At 50.9% G+C, this 15977-nt stretch overlaps 1 protein-coding gene and 1 pseudogene across 6 annotated transcripts in view; both read left to right on the top strand.

The window, feature by feature from the left end:
• Window positions 1–9280, top strand: part of HDAC4 (histone deacetylase 4) — a 175880-nt gene extending 166600 nt beyond the window's left edge. For all 6 annotated transcript variants that reach the window (XM_071562873.1, XM_071562872.1, XM_071562877.1 and 3 more), the window contains exons 23-27: window positions 527–645; window positions 2694–2827; window positions 5518–5602; window positions 6864–7005; window positions 8554–9280. In XM_071562873.1, the coding sequence (XP_071418974.1) occupies window positions 527–645; window positions 2694–2827; window positions 5518–5602; window positions 6864–7005; window positions 8554–8593 (520 nt within the window). In that variant the 3' untranslated portion in view covers window positions 8594–9280. The remainder of the gene's footprint in view (window positions 1–526; window positions 646–2693; window positions 2828–5517; window positions 5603–6863; window positions 7006–8553) is intronic.
• Window positions 9281–9372: 92 nt separating this feature from the next.
• Window positions 9373–13935, top strand: LOC139675375 (uncharacterized; annotated as a pseudogene).
• The last annotated feature ends 2042 nt before the right edge of the window (window positions 13936–15977 follow it).

Consider the following 15977-nt stretch of genomic DNA (forward strand, 5'->3'; position numbering starts at 1 on the left):
GGTGGGGAATGGGCATTGGGAGAGGGGCATTTGGGTGGGGAATGGGCATTGGGAAGGGGGTATTTGGATGGGCAGCCAGGTCAAAGAGGGGCATTTGGGTGGGATATTGGCATTTTAAAGCTTTTTTGCCCCGTGGGACATCCCCAGCCTTTCATTGTGGGCAATGGAAAGTGCTCCAAGGAAAAGGGCAACTAAAGGAGGACATGGAGACAGTGCCAGAGTTTTCCCAGGTGGATTTGCAGCCTGGGCCAGATGCCCCCTTGTGTTCTCCTCCTTCCCTCGTCTGGAAAGCAGGATGTGATCCCAGATGGGAAGCACAAGGTGTCACAACTCATTTCCCTGCTCCAAACCACGGGAATGGTGATGGAACAAATCACAGACTCACCACATGTTCCGCTCTGCCCATGGAGGGAAAGCAGGAGCTGGGCTTTGCTGCCATGGGCTAACAGTGCCAGCCTGGAGAACGGGCAGGGATTGGGCATTCCTGAGCCAGCCTGATGTGTGCCCTGGTTCCTCTGTGCTGCAGGACCGTGGTGATGCCCATTGCCAACGAGTTTGCCCCGGATGTTGTGCTGGTGTCGTCGGGTTTCGATGCCGTGGAGGGACATCCCACCCCCCTGGGCGGGTACAACCTCTCAGCAAAGTGTAAGTTGGGTGCCCAAACTGCTGCCAGTTGCTGCCTTAGAGTATTCCCAGATTTTCCCTTTTAATGGGGAAACTCTCAGCCTTTTTTTTTCAATTTTTCATGGTTTTTTTTGTTTTATAATACATATTTTACCTTCTTGATGCGTTGCGTGTTTCAATTCTGAGCACAGATAAATTCTATTTATATGATTTTAGATATTTATAACGTCCTGAATGTTGTCAAATCCCTTTGTAGTCACATCTCTGCAGAGAAGAGCTGCAGAATTACAGACTTAGGCTGGGTTTAATGCAGAGACTAAAGAGAGAGGCAGTGCCAGCTGTAAACACACTCAGTGCTCCTACAAGTTCATTCCTTCCTCCAGAACCCCTTATTAAAATTTAGAACTGAATATTTTTGTCCTTCATTCCTTCCTCCAGAGCCTCTTATTAAAATTTGGAGCTGAATATTTTTGTCCTCCCCCTTGGAATCGATTACAGAGACCCTCAAGAGTCTCCTTTTTGCTTTGGCTTTTTTAGGATGTTTTGAGGGGAAATCCAAAATCCCCAAACATCCCCCCTTGGCTGTTCTGGGTTTCCTTGGCATTGTTTCATTCCAACCAATCCAAGAGATTTTTTTTTCCTGCAAAAAGGATTTTATTATTTTTTTTTAAAGAGTTTGTGGCAGCAGGAAAGTTGTTCTCTCCATTGAACTTCAAACCCTCATGATGGGGCTGGACCTCTAAATTTTATATAAGAATAAAGTGAAATCACGGATTTACAAGAGAAAAGCTCTTGGAGATTCCCAGAAAGTCCTGGGAATGAGAAGCTCTTGTTTACCTGCTGAATTTCCCATGTTCTGCTTCTCTCCCAGTGGGTCACTTTATCTGCCTGTTAATTAGCTAATTAGCCAATTCTGCCCAACACAAAGCAGTTTGCTGGAGGGGAGAATTTCCCTGGATTTTCCTTTGCTTGGCTTTTTTGGGGGGATTTTTTCCAAGGGGGAAGGTTGCTTTGAGGACACGTTTTTTAAAGCCTCCAACTTGGGTCTGGTTTGTTTAAAGGGAAGAGAAATGTATTGTGTGTCATCTGATCAAAGGGCTCCCTGCCCCTGGAATTTTTATGGCATATTCCATAGGGGAAGAGCTGTCTGCTAAGGAGGAGATGTCAGACAGCTCAGGGGCACTGCAGTGCTGCTATCCCAGCTGGAATATTCCTGATTTCCCCTCCTCCTCCTCCTCCTCCTTCCCACTCGGCATCTCCCAACCCAGTGTCTCCCAAAGCAGGGCCAAAATCCACCTCTTTCCCTCCTTTTCCCAAGGGAATATTCCCTGCTGGGATGCTGAGAGGTGCTGGGAAAAGCTCCACAATGCACAATCTTTCCCTGCTTCCCAAGGGAATGCTCCCTGCTGGGTGCTGGCATGAGCTCCCCAATCTTTCCCTGCTTCCCAAGGGAATGTTCCCTGCTGTGATCTGGGATGAGCTCCTCAATCTTTCCCTGCTTCCCAAGGGAATGTTCCCAGCTGGGCAGCTGGGATAAGGTGCTGGGATCAGCTCCACAATCTTTCCCTGCTTCCCAAGGGAATGTTCCCTGCTGTGATCTGGATGAGCTCCTCAATCTTTCCCTGCTTCCCAAGGGAATGTTCCCAGCTGGGCAGCTGGGATAAGGTGCTGGGATCAGCTCCACAATCTTTCCCTGCTTCCCAAGGGAATGTTCCCTGCTGGGTTCTGGGATAAACTCCCCAATCTTTCCCTGCTTCCCAAGGGAATGTTCCCTGCTGTGATCTGGGATGAGTTCCATAATCTTTCCCTGCTTCCCAAGGGAATATTCCCTGCTGGGTTCTGGGATAAACTCCCCAGTCTTTCCCTGCTTCCCAAGGGAATATTCCCTGCTGGGTGCCAGGCAGAGCCCCTGGAGCTCCTGGCAGGGCTGGCATTAAAGCCCAGCCTGGCTCACAGTGAGTCCTTTCCAGTGTGATGGAATTCCTCTCCCAACCCCTCTGCTCCTTGGCCAGGGACTGTGCCAGGCCAGGCTGTGCCCTCTGCTGCAGCTCCTCTCTCCCTGCCCGCAGGTTTCGGGTACCTGACGAAGCAGCTGATGGGGTTGGCAGGAGGCCGCGTGGTGCTGGCACTGGAGGGTGGCCACGACCTCACCGCCATCTGTGACGCCTCCGAGGCCTGCGTGGCTGCCCTGCTGGGCAACGAGGTACAGGGGCAGTGCCCTGGCATGGGGCAGCAGGCTGGGGGCACAGGGCAGTGCCCTGGCATGAGGCAGCAGGCTGGGGGGCATGAGGCAGTGCCCTGGCACAGGGCATAAGGCTGGGGGAATTGGGCAGCGTCCTGGCATGGGGCAGCAGGCTTGGGGGGCACGGGGCAGCAGGCTGGGGGCATGGGGCAGTGCCCTGTCATGGGGAAGCACCCTGGCATGGGACAGCAGCCTGGGGGCACAGGGCAGTGCCCTGACAGCAGCCTGGGGCATGGCTGGGGTGGATGGAGGGGTACAAGGGATGCCATGACAGCCCGCCCTGTGGCACCACGGGCTGGACACTGAGTGGCTGCAGAGAAGGGGACCTGGGGCTGCTGATGGATGAGCCAGCTGTGCCAAGGAGGCCAGTGCCATCCTGGCCTGGATTGGGAGTGGTGTGGGCAGCAGGAGCAGGGCAGTGGCAGTAGCTCTATCCCTGTACTGTGCCCAGTGCCCCCAGCTCAGGAAGGACATTGAGGGGCTGGGGCAGGTCCAGAGAAGGGCAGTGAGGCTGGAGAAGGATCTGAAGCCCAAGCCCTGGGAGGAACATCTAGGGGGGCTCCACCTGGAGAAAAGGAAGCTCAGGGGGGACCTTCTTGCTCTCCACAACTCCCTGAAAGGAGGTTTTATCCAGATGGGGGTCAGTCTCTTCTCCCTGGGAACCAGCAGTAGGACAAGAGGGCACAGCCTTAACCTGCACCAGCAAAGACTTAGGTTGGACATCAGGAAGAAGTTCTTCACACAAAGAGTGGCCAGACACTTGAATGGATTGCCCAGGGAGGTGGTTGGTGGAGTCACTGTCCCTGCAGGAGCTTAAGGAGGGGCTGGACGTGGCACTCGGTGGCGCAAGGGGGTGTTGGACTCGGTGATCCCAGAGGTCTTTTCCAAAGCTCTGCCCTCCCTGGATTTGGGCAGCTCCTCCCCCAGAACCCTCCAAACTTTCAGCATCACTTTATGTCCTTTCACACTCCTTGATTTAAAGAGTATTATTTTATTTACAAACTACCTGTGCTTGTCAATCTGAATTAGGAGGGAAACAGCCAAGAACTGATTTTTTTGGTTCATCCTTTATCTGAATCACTCTCTTTGTGCTCTTTGTAAAAGAACAATTCGAATTTCTTTCTGAATTCCTTCTCCAAGCCTTCCCTTCTCTGTGTTGCCCCTCCAGACCTGGTGCTTGCTTAGCCCTTTTTGCAGTTGTGTTTTGCCCTTGGAATTATATTTTGTATTTCCTGCACGTTGCTGTGGAGGAAAAGCCTCAGCTGGGTCAGGGATTTTGGTTGGAAAGGTCAAGGGATATGGCTGTGAGATAAGGACAAGACAGAGGAACACAGCAAGGAGTTTCAGGGTCTGGATTCAGGGGGTTTTCCTCCAGAGGAAACTTTGGATACTTCAGCTTTCTTACCTTTTTTTCCCCCACCCCTTTTAAAGTCAGTAGGATTAAAGTGTTTTAAATCCCTCCAGGAATGATGATCCCACCACTGCCCTGATCCCCATCCCTGGAAGTGTCCAAGGCCAGGTTGGAGCAACCTGGGACAGTGGGAGGTGTCCCTGCCTATGGCAGGGGGTGGCACTGGATGGGCTTTGAGGTCCCTCCCACCCCAACCTCTGTTCTTGTGGGTTTCTCTGAGGGTTTTTTGCAGCCCCCTCCTCTCTTAGGCCTCCTTGTTTCCTTTGGAAAGAGCTAAAAAACACTGCTTTGTTTTGTTGGTTTTGTTTTTAATCCCAACTCTAAGACACTTGACAGTCCTCCATCCTAGACCTGTTCCCGCTTGTCCCAGGTGGGCTGGAAGGGTGTGCAGTTCCCAGGCCCGTATCCCCCAACTTTCCACACATCAAAAAGCAGGAAGCAGGACTTTTAGGGAGGTCTTTGCTGCCACCCCCTCCCTGCAGAGGCAGCAGCCCTGGTGGCCTTTGATGTGGTTTGGTAGTGGAGGCTCCTGCCTGTGCACACACATGGGCAGGCTCTGCTCCCTTGGGAAGCCTCCCAGAGCCATGTGGGAACTGTAGGAAAGGAGGGGAAGGAATGCTGCCAGTGCCCAAAGGGGCTCCAGGAGAGCTGGAGAAGGACCTGGGACAAGGATGGAGGGACAGGACACAGGGAATGGCTTCCACTGCCAGAGGGTTAGGTGGGATATTGGGAAGGAATTCCTGGCTGGAGAGGAGCTGGGATGGAATTCCCAGAGAAGCTGTGGCTGCTCCATCCCTGGGAGTGTCCAAGGACAGGGCTTGGAGCAACCTGGGATAGTGGGAGGTGTCCCTGCCCATGGCAGGGGGTGGGATGGGATGAGCTTTGAGGTCTCCTCAGACCCCAATCCCCTAAAGGGGCTTCAGGAGAGCTGGAGAAGGACCTGGGACAAGGATGGAAGGACAGGACACAGGGAATGGCTTCCCACTGCCAGAGGGTTAGAGGGGATATTGGGAAGGAATTCCTGGTTGTGAGGGTGAAGAGGCCCTGGAATGGATTTCCCAGAGAATGCCCCATCCCTGGAAGTGCCCAAGCCCAGGTTGGAGCAACCTGGGACAGTGGGAGGTGTCCCTGCCCATGGCAGGGGGGTAGCACTGGGTGGGCTTTGAGGTCCCTCCCAACCCAAACCAGACTGTGACTCTCTGATTCAGGGATAACATTCCTTTGGTGTTTCTCTTCCCAGCTTGACCCTCTTCCAGAGAAGGTTTTCCAGCAGAGGGCAAATGCCAATGCAGTGCATTCCATGGAGAAGGTGATCGAGATCCACAGTGAGTAACCCCACGGATCCAACTGCTTCCCTTTTGGGTTGTCCCATGGGACGTCTGTTGGACTTCTCCATGTCCTGGCAACTCCATGTGCCCATGTCCTGGTTTCCTGGTGGGCACTGTCATGGCCACAAACTGGTCTGGCTGTGCCACCCCAGTGCACGAGGAGCAGTTGATTGAGGGCAATTACAGAGTCAGGGAATGGGTCGGGTTGGAAAAGATCTTTAAGATCATCAAATTCAACTGAATAATATTAAAAATCTCTGTAAAGGACAGGCTGTCTTGCAATTAGAGCTTGCTCTAATTTCTGTAAAAGCAATGAAGTATCTCTGAAGAACATGAGTCTTGCTGGGTGTTGTGGCATCCATTAATTAAGGATAGATAGACATGGAAGTGGGACAGGCTCTGGACAGGGTGGGACTGTTGGGGTGTCTGTGCAGGGCCAGGGGTTGGACTGGATGGTCCTTGTGGGTCCCTTCTAGCTCAGGCCATTTTCTGATTTTCAGACATTTTCAGGTTTAGTCACCCAGGAAGGTTAAAATCACTGCCCTGAAGCTTTCCTGGTGGGAATTCTTGGAGGAACACAGGATCCCACTGCTGTGGCCTGACATCTTCCCCCATCAAACATTTGATGTCTGAAACTGGACAGGGTTGTCTCCCTTTTACAGGGTGAAAATAGAGCTTAAAAAACACCAAAACATCATGGGGAGAGGTTCCCCTAAAAATGCCAAATGGCTTCAGAATTTGAATTCTCTGGGTGAGGTTTTGCTGTGGCTTTTTGGGTACCAAGAAGTTGGGTGTGTCCTGCCTGGGGGGGCCAGGAGAGCATCCTTTATTCCCTTCCTCTGCAGCTTTTTCCAATGAAAAAGGGGGGCAAACTGCTGACGTAACATAAAAAAATACCTTGAAGGTTGAAGCTTGGACTTGATGATCTTGGAGATCTTTTCCAGCCTTTCTAAATCCAGCTTGGACTTCTTTAGCTTTGAGTGACTTGCCCACAAAAAGCATGTGGGAGAATTAGGGACTGAATGCAGGTGTCCAAGTCCAACTCTGGACTGAATCCTTCCCTCTCCAACCTTTAGTCTGGAAGTTTCTGAGGGGTTTGATGTGAGAAAGGAAATGTTGGTATGATTTGGGCACCTCAGAGTGGGATCAGCAAGGAGGGGTCGAGGTGACATGGGTGCCATGAGGCTTTCCTGGTGGATCTGAGGGCTGGCAAAGCAGGAACAAGTACCCTGATGCCCCTCTTGTGCCCTTCCCTCAGGCAAGTACTGGCACTCCCTGCAGCGTTCTGCCTCCACCGTGGGCTATTCCCTGGTGGAGGCCCAGAAGTGTGAGACGGAGGAGGCGGAGACGGTGACGGCCATGGCGTCGCTGTCGGTGGGCGTGAAGGCGGCCGAGAAGAGGTGAGTGCTCCCCTTCCCACCCTGGGTCACCCCCTCCTGCCCTCCATGAGACTCTCCTGGGTTGTGCACAATGTGCCTGACCCTTCTGCTCCAACACGTGGGTTTGGACCACAAAGTGGAAGGGATTTTGCTGCAGAAAATGTTAATGTTGTACAAGTGGTGCAGATGATGGCACAGTCTGGTGGAGAGTGGTGGGCTCCTCCTGTCCAGGTTCTGCTCCTCCTCTGGATCTCCTGAGTGGTCCCAGAAGTCCCAACCCGCAAGATTCCATCCCCTCAGGTGCAGGTGGGAGCCCCCAGTGCCTCCCCCAGGGCAGGGAGTTCCACACTGGGGAATCTGACTCTGGGAGTCAGGGGGGATTTTGGAATCCTTGCTGGCCCATGAGCAGAGCTGAGCCCTCAGGTGGGTGTGGAGGTGCCAAGGACTCCCTGCAGGGGAGTTCTCCCAGCTCCTCTGCCAGGTTTTTTCCCAGCCAGCTCCCAGCCTGAGGGGTCAGGTGTGCCCTGGGCAGCTGCTGCCAATGGGCCATTGGGAACAGTTGGTGGGCAATGAATGGAGGGTGGAGAATCCACAGCTTTGGTCACACCCACACAGGGATAAACTGGTCCCACCTGCTGAACTGAGACAAAGTGGTGAGCAGTGATAGAACCCCAAGGAATGGCTGGAGCTGTGCCAGGGCAGGGTTAGGTTGGACCTCAGGAAAAGGTTCCTCCCCAGAGGGTGGTGGGCACTGAACAAGCTCCCCAGGGCAGGTTTGGGTGGATCTCAGGACAAGGCTCTTCCCCCAGAGAGTGGTAGGCACTGACCAGGCTCCCCAGGGCAGGTTTGGGTGGATCTCAGAACAAGGCTCTTCCCCCAGAGGGTGGTGGGCACTGTCCAGGCTCCCCAGGGCAGGTTTGGGTGGATCTCAGGACAAGGTTCTCCTCCCAGAGGGTGGTGGGCACTGTCCAGGCTCCCCAGGGCAGTTTGGGTGGATCTCAGGACAAGGCTCTTCCCCCAGAGGGTGGTGGGCACTGACCAGGCTCTTCCCCAGGGCAGGTTTGGGTGGATCTCAGGACAAGGTTCTTCCCCCAGAGGGTGGTGGGCACTGACCAGGCTCCCCAGGGCAGGTTTGGGTGGATCTCAGGACAAGGTTCTTCCCCCAGAGGGTGGTGGGCACTGCCCAGGCTCCCCAGGGCAGGTTTGGTGGATCTCAGGACAAGGTTCTTCCCCCAGAGGGTGGTGGGCACTGCCCAGGCTCCCCAGGGCAGGTTTGGGTGGATCTCAGGACAAGGCTCTTCCCCCAGAGGGTGGTGGGCACTGCCCAGGCTCCCCAGGGCAGTGGGCACGGCCCCAAGGCTACCAGAGCTCAGGAAGTGTGAACAGATTGTCCAAATCCCCTTCTTCTCAGCAGCAAGTTTTGATTCCAGGTGAGCCAGCTGATCCCGTCTTGGTGGGAAGGTGGTGGGAACGCAAGGTGGGAAACTTGACCCCAGAACTCGTTCAGCTCTGTGGTGCTCAAGCCCCTTTTCTCTCTTCCCTCCCTTTCCCACCCTTTGAATCCCCCAGACCTGAGGATGAACCCATGGAGGAGGAGCCTCCCCTGTAGCATCAACCCTCGAGCTGGAGGTCTCCTGTCTGTTCGTCTTCGTCTCGAAGCTCTGCCAAGAAGCTCTCTCTTGTTACTCCTGCGTCCTGTCGCGGTTGTTTCCAGAACACGGAAGGACAGCCAGGTGTAAAGCAACAAACCAGGACTCTCTGCCTATCTTTGAGTCTCTCCTCGCCCCAAACCGCTGGGCAGGAGCAGCAAAGGACTGACACGTTGGGTGCTCTCCCTCTGGTCCTCACCGGGAGCGCCAACGAGGGACGACGCCCGCCAAGCCTTGGGCAGAGCTGCCAAAAAATAACACAAATAAAGGAAATAAAAACCACATAAAAACCGACAGAAATGGAAGATTGGACGCCAAGCACGGAAAGGAGACAAACCTTCCCGTCCGACTGGTGCTGCGGAGTTGCTGCCCCAGAGCTGGGCAGTGCCCGCTTGCCCCCCCACCCCCCATGGCACAGTTTCCTTTCTTGGGACCTTTTGGGATGGCTCTTTGCCCGTGGGGACGGGCACTTCTTGGGGGCACGGCGTGTTGGGAACGGGCAGCGCCAGGGAACGAGGGACTCACCTCACAGCCAAGGGAAGGCAAGGCCAGGGGGAATGGGAGCCCGGGTGGAGTCGGCTTTATGGTCTCCAAAGCCATCTGAAGATGAGTTTGTGCCTTTTTTTTTTCTAAAAAAAAAAAAACAATGGATGGATTGGGTGCAGCTGGATTTTGTGAAGTTTGAGGAACAATGCCTTAAGTAAAAAAACAAAAAAACAAAAAAAAAAATCAAACATAAACCACAAAGAACGCAGCAGTTCCTGAATCTTTTTTCCTCTGGGAAAAGATTTCTTTGGGAAAGCCAAGGAGTGGCATCAGGAAGGAAGGATTTTTTGGCTTGTGCTGGTATGATGGTGGGAAGCATCAGCAGGATGGAGTGTCTCCAAAAACTCTCCACAAGTTTGGATTTGTTTTGGTTTCTTTCATTGCTGTTTCAAAAAAAGAAAAAAAGAGGAAAAAAAAAAGGAAAAAAAATAAGGTAGTTGCCAAAAAAGTGGCAAATACTGTTGGGTCTTTGAAATTCAGCCGTTTTTAACAACAAATTTTCAGATGTTTTTCTCTCTCTCTCTCTCTCTTCTACATTCTCTAGTAATTGAACTTCTCAATTTGGTTGTCAGAGCATGTATTAGACACAACTGCAGGTTTTAAGACTGGAATGCTTTTTATGAAAAGCAACTAGCATGAGATATTGCTTAAATTGTTAGGTATAAATATATATATGTGTATAATGTATATTCCAAATGTATTCCAAGCTTAGAAACCGGATTCCTTATGAATTATTGAGACAAATATTTATGATGCATTTCTAGGAAAAACCAACAACAACAACAACAACAACAAAAAGAAAGATCTGTAATAAATGGATACTCTTAACAGTAGCCATTGGAAGCTCCCTAGGGAGAGATTTGGGAATTGAAATGGCCAAGGTGCTTTTGGAAAAGGATCCAGGTGGAAACTCGAGGACTTGGAGGCAGCAGGTTGGGAAGTCTTTCAGAAAGCCAACACTTGAGCCACTGGGCAACTACCCTAAACATTTGTATTTTAATTTAAGGTTTTTAGTTGTGATCCTTTTCTAACAAAGACAAGAAAACAAAGAGTTTTTATAGCGAAGCTGATGAATTTGCTGTTCATTTTTCTATGGATCTTTTCCCCCCTCCTCTGGAAGCCTCAGTTGTGTGACTGCCCTTTCTCTCCCCCCCTTGGCAGGTTTCCTTTCGCATCTCACCCTCCCTCCAGCTTTTCTGACTCCGACTTTGCTTTTCCTTGGTTTTTTTTTCCTTTCCCTCGGTGGTTTTTCCCTCCTTTGGGACAGCGAGCAGCTTCCTGCAGGAATGAGGAATTGTGGCATGGGATGGAGCTGGATTTCTGCTCCGGGAATGGACACGTTTTGTGGCAGAGGAGGGCACCTGATGGGCTCTTTTGGATCACTACATTTCCTCCATTCTCTTCCAGTAGAGAAAATAAGGAATTTTCTTACCTACCTTTGGCATCGTGGATCCAATGGATGCCTCTTGGAGGCTCCTTGGACGCTCATTCCTGGTGTTTTCTCTCCCACCACCCTCTCTCTTTGTCTCTCCTCCTCTCCCCATCGCTGGTGGGGCTGGAGGTGCTTTTTCCCCCTGGGAGTTCCAGGTGGGAGAGGCAGCCAGTCCTTTCCATGAGGAGTTGGCCATCCTGGAGCATCCCCGTTCCCGATGCCCTCCCGCACTTCTCCTCCATCCCTGTTATTCCATCCTGGAGCCTCTCCCTCTTTTTCCATACAGCCCTTTCCATCCCCTCAGGGATGGGAAGCCAAGAAGGCAGGAGGTTTTGGCTTTATTGCTCCCTTTCCAGTGCAGTTCAGGCGCAGACATGGTGGGATTTGAGCCATGACGGAAAGTCGGGATTTTCAGGGCCGTCCTTGGCATCTCCCAAAGGGAATCCCGTGGGAAAACACGCTGGGCATGGGTGGGGTTTGTGCTGCTGTGCCCACTCTGTGGGCAGTGCCCATGTTTGCATCCTCCTTTCTCTTCCCAGCTTTTCCCTGGAAGGTTTTTTTTTTCCCCCTTTCTCGGTCGTGGCAAAGCTTTTTCCTTCCTTTTGGGCATTCCCAGGAGCTGAGCTGGTTCCTTTGGGAAACCTGGAGGAGCTTGTCAGGATCCCACTTTCCTTCCTTCCCTCTTTCCTTCCTTCCTTTCCATTCTTTCCCTCAGCTTTTTGCCAGGGATGGAAAGATTTTTTTTTCCCCGAGGCTCCTCCAAACTCCGAGTGCCGGGGATTTGTTTGAGCATCCTGCGCTTCCCTGGGGCTTCCCTTGGGATGCTCTTCCTGACTTCCCTGGAGCTGCTCTTCCCTTGGGATGCTCTTCCCTGGGACTGCTCTTCCCTTGGGATGCTCTTCCCAAGTTTCCTGGGGCTGCTCTTCCCTTGGGATGCTCTTCCCGACTTCCCCTGGGGCTGCTCTTCCCAGGGAATGCTGTTCCCTCGGGATTCCCAGGGCATGCTGTTCCCAGGGGATGCTCTCCAGGCACGGAGGGAGGGGAAGGAGCCCTCGTTTTGAGGCTCCCTGGGGATTTTTTTCGCCTTTTTGAGCCATGAGCTGCTTCATTTCCATGACTTTTCCTCCGGGGTGTTCCCACATCCCAAGTGGTGCCACCCGGGGCATCCTTTGGAGCTGCTTAGGAAGAAAAGGAGCATCTTTCAATCCTCTTGACAGCGAAGTGAGGCCCAGTTTGCAGTACACAAATAACCATCGGGCAGGTTTTTTTCTCTTTTTTTTTCTTTTTGGGGGGGTGTTTCTTGGTTTTTGGTTTTTTTTAACTTTCGATACAAAACATTCCTTTTTTTATTAGTCACGGTCACCTCTTCATTCCATTCTTCCTTTTGTAAACCTTTTTGGGCCCACGTTCTTTGACGGGCATTGATATATATAAATATATATATATATAAATATATATGAATATATTTTTTTAAGTTTCCTACACCTCGAGGTTGCATGGTCTGTAAGGTTGGCATGTCTTTATATTGTATACAGATTTTGCACGCCAAACTTGGCAGCTTTGAAAACGACAACAAAAGAAAACAAAAAAAAAAATTGAACGGTGGTTTGGGGTTGGTTTGTTGTTTTTTGGGGGTTTTTTTGGGGTTGGTTTTTGTTTCGTTTTGGTTTGGGGTTTTTTTTTTCCTCTCGTGGCATTTGCGGAGACTGAAGGTTGGGATGTTTTTGTCACACCCAAAGGAAGGAGAGTGGGAAGTTTTTTGTCTCACGGAACTGAGTGGAGAACTCAGTGCTTTCTGTTGTTCAAAAGAGTAACTCAAACCAAACAAAGCAAGGACTGCTTCAATATTGCTCATTTTAAGAAGAAAAGAAAACAAACAAACAAACAAACTAAGACGTTTCTCCAGCACTTGTGACTTAACCAATCGCAGAGTTTATTGTATTTATGTGGAAAAAAAAACCAAACAGTGTTTTTGGGGGATCCACACCCACCACACCGAGTCACCTGCCTGTGTCATGATGAGCTTTGTTATCCTGATTTTTTCCTTTCCTTTGGTTGGTCTTTGCGCTTTGATTTCCCGCCGGGTTGGGCAGGTTTGGATGCGACAATTCCAAGGAATTCCAAGGAGGACTTTTCGGGGGAGGGGGGGTTGGTTTTGTAAAGGAGGAATCGTTTCTTCTCCTCCAGGATGTTTCAGTGCTCGGTTTCGCTTTTCAGCAGTCACTGCGTACTGTGCAACACTGTGGTTTAAAAAAAAAAAAAAAAAAAAAAAAAGGACAAAAAACGAGACTTTTTGCGGCGAAAGGCAAAAATTTACGCGGTTTTTTTTTTTTTCCTTCCTTGCCGCGAGGTCGGGCTCGTTCTCAGCTCGGCTTCGCTTTGTCTTTGATATCGCTGAAAATAAAATTAAAAAAAAACAGACAAAACACACACAAAAAAACAAAAAGAGAGAAAAAAAATGAAAAAAAAGTATCCTATTGAAAGAAAATAAATTAACACTTTTCTGTGCTCCATAGTGGAGGCGCTATTTTCCAATTTATGAGGATGACAAACTTATATATATAATATATATATAAAAGTGGGGCTGGGGAGGGCGGGGAGGGGTTGAAACATTATCCACCCGAGAGCTTATTACAGATATGTAGTATCAAAAAGTTGTAACTATATTATATTCTACTTTATACCTATCCATGCTCAGTATGACGTCACCATTGGCAGCAGCCGCCCTTTCTTCTGTCATTTGGACACAACTTCACTCTCATTGTATGGACCCTCCTTTCAGTGATTCTTTGTGCTCATCTTTTAACTTGGTGGAGTTGGAATATTTTTCTCATTCTTCTTTTTTTTTTTTTGTTTGGTTTGGTTTATTTCTCTTTTTTCTCTTTATTTTGTTTTGTTTTGTTGTTTTGGTTTTTTTTACTGGCCAATGGTGTCTTTTCTCTGACAGTACCGACTTCGATTTCAACTTTATTAGGAGTCCAGTATTTTGTACCACATTATGACAACTTGTTATTCTTGTGGTGTAAATAAAAAGAAAAAAAAAGTTAATTATAGTACCACTCTGCTTTCTCTTGCTGATCTTTTCATCCAGAGCTTTTGGTGGGCTGGGAGATTTCCACAAAGTAGATCTCGGTGCCAAAGTGGGGGTTTTTTTGGGGAAAATACCCCCATGGGGATGTTGGGATGTCCATGGAGAAGTTCCCAGAGCTTCCCAGATCCCTCGTGGCTCTGAGGGGGGTGTTGGCAGTGCCTGCAAAAATAAAAATCCCACTCAAATTGGGGGTTCTAAGAATGTCTGGATTTCCCCCAAAGGGAAACCAGTGAGGGAAAGCCAGGAAAATCCCTGGAGGGAAAACTGGCACCCCAAATTCCAGGGATCCCAGGGGTGTCCCCTCTCCATGCCCAACTCTGGGTGGGTTCCTTTGGCTGTGGGTGCTCCCAGATCTTCTGCTGAGCTCCAGTAGGAGGAAGGTTGGGAGCAAAGAGGATAAAATACCTCTTGGGGAAAGGTGAGGAGAGCTTTGTCTGGGTAAAAAGAGAGGGAAGTTGATGTGGAGATGGAGGAAAACTCCACTGGGAGTATCCCAAGGCCTTCACCAACTGTGCCAAGTTACCCAACTCTGGTTCGGTTCCTTTGGCTGTGGGTGCTCCCAGATCTTCTGCTGAGCTCCAGGAGGAGGAAAGTTGGGATCAAAGAGGATAAAATACCTCTTGGGGAAAGGTGGGGAGAGCTTGGGGAAAAAAAAGAGAGGGAAGTTGATGTGGAGATGAAGGAAAACCCCACTGGGAGCATCCCAAGGCCTTCACCAACTGTGCCAAGTCTGGGAGTGCCAGTGCAGCCAAGAGAAGAGGGTCTGCAACCCCCTTGGCCCTTCTGTGCCCATGAGAATGTCTGTCTGCAGGCTGGGGCAGCCAGGACTCCAAGCCCAGCTCCTGTGGGATGCAGCCTGGGAGGACAGGGAGGAGGAGGAGGAGGAGAAAAGGAGGAGGGGGAGAAAAGGAGGAGGAGAAAAGGAGGAGGAGGAATATCTGCCAACCCAAACCCCAGTGGGGTTTCCCCCAGCTCTGGCTGGACCTGGGCCTGCCTGGCTCCCTCAGGGCTGATGGATGGTGGCCCCAAACACAGGGATGCTCTTCCCCCCCTTCCAGGGGCCTGGAGATGCTTTGCATGTGCTGGAGAACAAATTGCCTTGGCTGGGCTTATCTGTGGGGCTTCATTAGGGATCCTCTCACATGGTGGGGTGTTGAAAACGAGCCTGGGATTGAGTTATCCTGGGAGAGTTCCAGCCTAATTCTCCTTTCATCTGAAGCCTCTTCGTGTCTGACCCCTCTCCCCTTTATCTGCCACGGGAAATTCGATTTGCACTGTTAGTCCCAAACAATTCCTTTTGGTTCCCTTGGAGAAAGGGGAGATTTAGGGCTGAGGAACCAGAGGGTTTGGAGGGCACAGAAAATCCTTCCAGTGCAGAAGTTTCTCCTGAGCTCCAACCTCAGCTGAAGCCAGGAGAGGTGGAGGGGGGAGTTATTCCTGCCCTGTTGAGCCTCCTCCTTCTTTCCTGAATTAGCACCTTAAAGCTCCAGGAGGGGCACCACAAGCAGCTTTCCCTCAAAAACTCCCCTAAAAACACATTTGGGGGGGGGGGGGGGTTATTGGCCTAAAAGAAGGGGGTTGGCCCTGGGGTTATTTCCTTTAACCCAAGCCAGGCCAGCAGGAAAAGCCTGGTGGGAAGGGAAGATGAGGATGGATGAGCCTTTAGGTGGGGAAAGGTGGGAATGACTGGAAAGAAGAAAAAACATCTATAGATATATATAGATATATATTTATATAGATAAAAAAATACAAAAGTCTGACCCAGCCCTGAACTTTTCTGGCACGGAAGCAAAATTCATGAGGAATTTCCTCAATTCCAGCCTGCAATTCCTCATTGTATCAGTGGGAGCCACGTGGCTGGGGCCAGACAATGTGCCAGGTGGCAACGGGGACATGAGGGGGGAAAGTGGCACCAGTGGGGGGTGTTGGGTCTCTGCTCCCGACCCTCTTCCCTAAGGAATGTCCATCATCCCAGACAGCTTCTGGGGGTTTGTTTAGAATAAAATCTTTGTGGTGCTCTCCCTGTTGCAGGGAAGGTTTGGGAGGGGTGGCAGCTCCAGGGAACCTTTGGATGTCCCATTCCTGAGAGTGTTCAAGGTTGGATGGAGATGGTGGAAGGTGTCCCTGCCTGTGGCTTTAAGATGAACTTTCAGGTGCCTTCCAACCCAAACTATGGCAGGAAAAAGGGGGTGGGATGGGGGTCCCCAAAAGACACAGGCTGTGGGGATGGAGAGTGGAGCATCTTCCCACCCTCTCCCACAAAACCCCATCCCTG

Source organism: Pithys albifrons, chromosome 8 (genome assembly GCF_047495875.1).
Source record: "Pithys albifrons albifrons isolate INPA30051 chromosome 8, PitAlb_v1, whole genome shotgun sequence".
Lineage (NCBI taxonomy): Eukaryota > Metazoa > Chordata > Aves > Passeriformes > Thamnophilidae > Pithys > Pithys albifrons.